The following is a 7,142-nucleotide window of genomic DNA, read 5'->3' on the forward strand; positions in this document are numbered from 1 at the left end:
ATTTTTAGCTTAGATGCTTATATTTAGACACAGGAAACAGACTCCAATGTGTGCTTTCATTGAACATTTTTTGTTTGTTTGTTTTTAGCATGGAGGCAAATGGCCCCTAGTGCCCGCATTTACTTTTGAGCAACAGGGCTTGAATATCACAGTACCTGGATAACTTCCAGGGGCCTTTGATAACCCAGATATTTAGCACTGGTAGCCAAATATGGTCTATGCTGAATATTCAGGTCTAAATCAGCAATTTTGGCCCAAATTCTTTATATGATGACTACAGTTACATTAAATTGGGCATGTGCCCAATTTATGCTTGCCCAATTTATGAGACAATCAGCACTAATTGGGTGATAACACCAATTATCAGCACTAATTGAACCTAATTAGGATTTACACACATATTGTGATGCATAACAATCTGCGAATAAATCCTACCGCACGCAACAATTTGGGGGCATGGCTAGGAGCTTTTGGGGGCATTCTCAAACTTTTTGCATGTACATATATAATCATGCCTAACTGTAGGCACCTACAGCTAGGCCTGCTCATGATTCTATAAAGGACGCATACCCTTTATAGAATTGTGCTAAGTGCGTTAAATGTTTGGCACCGACTTTTAGGTACTACTTATAGAATTTGGCCCATGGTGCCTACTGATGATCAACGCAGGCTGAATATTGACTAGTGAATGCTTGCTTTGGTGAGAGCACCTGGATGGATGCTAGGTTACAACCAATAGTTGATAGATGATCTTAGTAAGAGATTCCATCAAGTCCTTGGGTGTTTGGTTGGGACATGAAGGGACTGGACAAAAAACTATCCCAAGTAACTAAGTTGGCCTTTAGAAGACGTCATGTGGTAAAGGGACATAAGCCTTATATGGATTCACAGGCCTTTTGCATAGTCATACAAGCCTTGGTCCTTAGCCTTTTGGAGTATTCCAGTTTGCTTTATATGACCCAAGTAAGTGGTTGAATCACTTGTAAATAGTTCAAAACACAGCTATTTACATTGGTGCAGGCACTGTGAGAAGACAGAGTGCCTGCCCTACCCTGGCAAAGTTACACTGGTTATCTACTCAAGAGAGAATAAGGTTTAAGTGGTTGGTGTTAACTCAAGGCTTTGAATTTGCAGCAACCTAGGCTTTTGGGCCATTATCCAGTGGATAATGGTCCAAAAGGTATTTGCAACATTATGCAGCAGATTCTATATATGATGGCTAGATTTAACTGTGCCAATTTGGCCATGTAGCCAATTTGCACACATAACTTTATCGAGTAACGAGTCAATCAGCGCTGATAATTGGACATTAACAAGCAATTATCAACACTAATTTGCAATAATTATAAATTTTTGCACATAACTTGCTAAGCATATTCTATAAAGTGATGCATGTAAATTCTAACATGCAGATCTGAAAAGGGGACAAGGCTATGGGAGGAGCCCAAAATGTATGTGCATTGTTATAGAATACATCTTCTCTGCACCTAAATTAGGCACCGGTATTTATACCAGGTTTTAGTTGGCGTAAATGGACGTGCCTAGATTTAGTTACAGGAATGGCTGCTAGGCATATTCTATAAACTACACCTAACTTAAGGCGAAATTTATAGAATACACTTAGGTGCATTTTTTTCTGAGCCGATTTTTAAGGACCCATATATAGAATCTACCCCTATATTTCCAATAGACATCTGCATGGACAGGGCTGCTTTTTAACTCTCCTTCTTAGTTTCATGAGCTTGGTGAACAAGTTACAGAAACATGCAATTGGAAAAGAAATTTGTGGGCAAACAAATTAAGACCAATGATTTTTTCATAAGTTCAGATAGAAACATATCATATTAATGAGACAGGTAATTTGTGTCACAGCTAAGCCTATTTTATTTTGGTGATTTGTTTGCATTTGTGAGATATGGATGAATCAGGAAGTTTCTATTGTTGAATGAGTTTTTCATTTTAACATTGCATCTGTAAACTGCTGTGATTAACTTTTGGTGGTACATAAATTTTAATAAATGAAAAAATTTGTAGAAGGGATGAGTGGGGGCAATTCTATAACACAGCACCTAAAATTAAGTACCTAGAGAGTGCCTGGCAGGAGCCTATTCTATAAAGAAGCACAGGCACCTATTTTCATTCATAGAATATTAGTGTAACCAGCAAAGCTGTAGCAAACTATGTGCAGGCAGTGCAGACTCACAGGGTGCAAGGGAGGCAGGGCGCCAAAATTACATCCTCTCCATTGCCTCCTCTGTTTGGCCACAACACAGTGAGCAGTGTGAGAGTCGTAGGGGACATGTTGCAAAGAGTATATTTCTAGCTTGTGACATCCCTGATAACCAAGGTAAATACATGTGTAACTGGTGTAAGTATTCGCACCTGTCAGAGATGTGCGTGTAACTTACAGCATACGATATGTAACACACATGAAGGTCCTGCCAAGGCTCCATCCACAAGTACAGCCACGGCCTATGTTATTGAGTTACCCCCAGTGAGTACATGTTATGCTCAAGTATGTTTTCTCTAGATGTCGCTACATGCTCAATATTCAAAATGATTATTCAGATAAAATCTGATATTAGATGAACAAATCTACCCATTAAAAAATTTGGGCCCTTAAACCAGATACATTTCTGTGGTTAAACTTGCAGGATACACAAATTTAGCCAGGTAAAAAGGCAGCCAAGTCAGAGACATTCCTAGGATGGCCTTTCCAGTTTAGGGGCCTGTTTACTAAGGTCAGTAAACTAGTGCATTTACACACTATTTTACCACACAAAAAATTCCACACTCAACATTGGGCAAGAGGACTTATGCCAGCTGAAACCTGGTGTAAATCTTGGCATGCACGCTGAGCATGGATCCCCATTATTCTGTAACACTACATGCATCTTCTCTGAACACCCCTGACCTGCCCATGCCCCTCCCATGGCCACACCCCTCTTGAATTGCGCACAATCCAGTTTAGGTGCCTATTGTTACAGAACAGCTCGCAGCCAGTTCAAAGCCCGGATCTTATTAGTGCCAATTAAGTACTTGTTAACTCTAATAATAAAATCATTAGAGTCCACTAACTAATTATTTTGGGCTCCCTTTATAGAATCCAGAGGTTTATGCGCACAATTTACAGAATCCTGACTAAGCGCAGTTACATGTGTAATTGATAATACCAATTAATTATAATAGTCAATAACACCAATTAGCAGCTAATTTTCTAATTAATTTACATGTATAACAGACAATATTCTATAAATTGTGTATGCAACTTTGCGCACTAAGCATAAAATTGTGTGCACAAGTTTATAGAATTTGGGGGATGTGGTATACATAAAACAATCATTTGTCATGTGCCCCTGAAATACCAGTTGCCATTATCAGCACTGCTTTCTCTTAGACCTCAGTATAGCTTAGCCAACAGGGAAAACATGTAATATGGCTCATAGAATTATTTCCAACCCTTCTGAATGTGTATGTTTGTGTGTGTGTGTGTGTGTGTGTGTGTGTGTGTGTGTGCGCGCGCACACGTGTGTTTGTATCTATATATGTGTGTGTGTCTGTGTTGACTCTGTGTATGTGCCTTTGATCTCAAGAGGAGTGGCATTGAATGGAGTGGTTCTCAATCATTCCATCGATTTGGAAATAATAACATAAAACTAAGTATGATAATATTTTTAAACATTAGATGACACTCAACAGCTTCCAAATTATGCCTTACTTCTCTACCATTAGGAGACCAGACATAGTCTGTGTTTGTCTGTGGCTGTTTCAGTGTTTGTGTCCATGTGTTAGTATGTCTGCAAGTGTCTGTTGGTTAATGTGTTAATGTTGCTACATGTATATGTGACTGTTGAAGTGGCTTTTTTTGGGGGGGGGGGGGGGTGGGGGGGTCTTTCTGTGTCTGTGGCCAGGAGACAATAGGAGAAAGAAGGGGCATTTCGAAAGTAATAAATTACCTAACAACTATGTTTCGATGTTTCAGCGGCAACTTTCTTAACCTTGTGACTTCATGCTGATAGTACTGAGAGACTGTTATGTGATACATACACGTCACCTGTACTTTAGTGATATATGTTTCCTCTTTTTGCTTTTACTCAGGAAGAGGAAGTGGTCAGAGAGAGTCGTTTCTACTTCCGGGGTTACGGCCTCGGTCATTGCTTGCAGGTGAGGGAAGGAAGCGCCATGGAGGGTTCAAGCATGTACAATCCACCACCACCACCACCACCACCTCCACTTCTGAAGGACAGTGAAGTGATCCGCAAGCGTTTTGTGGATAGGGCAAAACGGATTGACACAGTCTCCCGAGCCATCTTCCCCCTCACGTTCCTTGTTTTCAACATATTTTACTGGTTGACATACAAAGTGCTGAGATCAGAGGACATCCACCAGACTCTCTGAAAGTGGGACATACTGCCAGTGTAGGAGAACTGTGATCTCCTTTGTCTCCTCTTTATGCTTTTGTGCAGGTTGCTGTCATCTGTCAATGTCTTCTGTTAAGTTTAGGCAGTTAACTATACCTTCATTCCTTTATCTCTGCGGAAGGAACAAAGTGCTCAGTTTACACTTGAGACACTTAAGTGGACTTTGTGCACCAACACCCCAGTTTGGTGACTGATATCAAGTTATGAAGGACAGTAGCTCTCTGCTTCTCATTGGCGCATTTTTAAAAAAATGCTCCATGCCAACCCTCCAGCAGGGTGTTAATCTGTGTCATGCATCTGGAAGGGCTGTTCTTCACAACCTAAACATGGTATTAGGTTGACCAGTACTGCAGGAGATTTTGTCCTTCATAACCAGTGCATGCTATGTCTATTGACACACCATGATTTTTTGACCTAGTAGTTCCTGCTTTCTATTTTTTTCCACTCATTCAGAAGCAGTACTGGATTCTGGAACCACGAGCCTTCTCTCACAACTCCCTAGGGATTTTTCCCCTTATTTTAATAGAGCCTTCCTCCTGCTGTTCCCAGACTGGTCATTGAAGAAATGGACCTGTGGCCATTCTGGATCCATATACCTAAATCCAGCCGCCAGGGATCACCTTTAATAATGACCACACTTTCCCTGGGACTGTGTCTCTACTTCATTCCAAGCCCTGGTCAGTCAAGGGTGTGAAAGGCCTAATATATGTATCAGTCCAGAGACTCTCCACATGGTGTGTACAGCATTGCCACTGAGCTACAGGCCCATCTACACTTTAGTCTGATATTTAAAGATCTTAGTGAATTGCAGGTTCTGTCTTCAGTATATACTGTATGCCTTCTTTCAATTGTCCAGCTCAGTGTTATAAATTTGTGTTTATAACAGGTTGTGTCCTCCAAATACCAATGTTCTAGCCTCATATTATGGTATGATGTGCTACCATATGTGAGCCCAAATTGGAGTCATAATCTGATATAAAACGGATCAGCTGTTATGGAAGTGCTGTCCTTCCTAACCTGGAGAGGTTCTATATACTCAGGGCCAGAGAACACGTTATTCAGCATGCTCATTCAACAACATCTCAGTATAGTATTATGAAGTAGTGTGTGGCAGCTTTCATAAATCATGCATGCTTTTTCTTGCAACATGCCAGCATGGAGTTACATGGGGCTGATATCCTAAATCTGAACATACTTCATGCATCAGCATTCCAGCATAGGATATGATCCTGTTCTGCTGGGACTGCAGTCCTTAATCTGACCATACTTAATGCATCAGTATTTTAGCATGGGGTTACATAGACCTGTGCTACTGGGAGTACTGTTCGAATATACTTCATGCATTAATATTCCAGCATGGGGTTACATGGTCCTTTAATGCTGGAAGTACTGTTTGAACATACTTCATGCATCAGCATTCCAGCTTGGGACTACGTGGTCCTTTACTGCTGGAGGCAGTATGAAGATAAACTATTTTTTGGTGCAGCAGTGCATATATTTTACTTAGTGCAGGAGTTTTTAATGAAGCATGAAAGGCTGGAAGGATAGCAGAAAATGCAGGTCACTCTGTCTCTTACATTTTTTTCAACAAAATGTTCTGACAATTAAGAACCTTTTTAAGAAAACGTAGTCCTCTTTCTTGTGAAGTTCTATGACTTTCTCAGAGATGAGGCCTTTCCTGCTGCTGTGTCTGAGGATATGTTTGAACAGAGAAGCCGCGTGCATGTAGAATCAGCCAGGCCTGCAATGAACACCGGTCCCAGAGTGGTTTTTGCAACATTTCCAGAACAATGATAAACTGCACCTTCCAGATCATTTGAGGACAATCAGAAGGATGCAGAGAGCAGAAAATATCAGCAGAGGACAATACGCCAAGTCAGCAGTCGGCTCAGACGAGGTTTCAGTGTTAATGAAAGAACAAGAAAGCCTTTGGGAACACTGTAGGGGAGGGATAAAAGGACTGGATGAGAAGAGATTATTCTTCATTAGCAGAGGAGTTCTCCCTGACTCTTTAGTTTAGAGCACAATTGTCTTCTTTTTGTGGCCACTGTAGTTTATGTTAGTTGGTTATATAATGGGGCAATGAAGGTAGTGCGGATCTCAGCTGTGTAAGTAGATAAGATATGGAGGAGGTCTCCTGTTTTCTTGAAGCCAGTTTACTGATCTCACACTACTATTCCATGAATTCCTCATGCCAGTGGAAATGACATTAAGATCTATATCACAGCTAGCACATCTGAGGGAACAGACAGAATTAGAAGTGACCTATGAAAAGCACAGTGCATAGCAGCAAAGTTTCGATGCAAAAAAAGTGCAGGGTCATGTATTAAGCGTTCAGAAATCCAAGACAGCAGTAAAGGATGGGGTAGTCAGAAAGGAGACTTTGAGGTGATCACATCAATCTGAGGATCACAAAGTAGCAAAACAAAGGGACAATGTAGTGGCCAAAGCCAGAGGAATACTAGCATGCAAAGGAAGAGGTAGAACTAGTAGAAAATATGAAGATGCTAATACCTTAGTAGATAGGTCATTGAGGAGACCTCACCTAGACTGCCATAGCCAGTTCTGGAGACTGTACTTCCAAAGGATAAATATAGGGCACAGGCAGTCTAGAAAAGGGCTATTAAAATGGTAGAGTCTACATCAAAACCCCAACGACATGACATTCAAGGACCTAAATATATATACCCTAGCTATGAAGGAGAGAAGATACAGGGGGAT

At 40.9% G+C, this 7,142-nt stretch overlaps 1 protein-coding gene across 1 annotated transcript in view; it reads left to right on the plus strand.

Annotated features, from left to right (window-relative positions):
• Window positions 1-4,398, plus strand: part of GLRA4 (glycine receptor alpha 4) — an 80,140-nt gene extending 75,742 nt beyond the window's left edge. Inside the window, 1 exon segment of the mRNA XM_030209841.1 lies at window positions 4,099-4,398. Coding sequence (XP_030065701.1) covers window positions 4,099-4,398 — 300 coding nt within the window.
• Window positions 4,399-7,142: the final 2,744 nt, after the last annotated feature.

Source organism: Microcaecilia unicolor, chromosome 7, assembly GCF_901765095.1.
Source record: "Microcaecilia unicolor chromosome 7, aMicUni1.1, whole genome shotgun sequence".
NCBI lineage: Eukaryota > Metazoa > Chordata > Amphibia > Gymnophiona > Siphonopidae > Microcaecilia > Microcaecilia unicolor.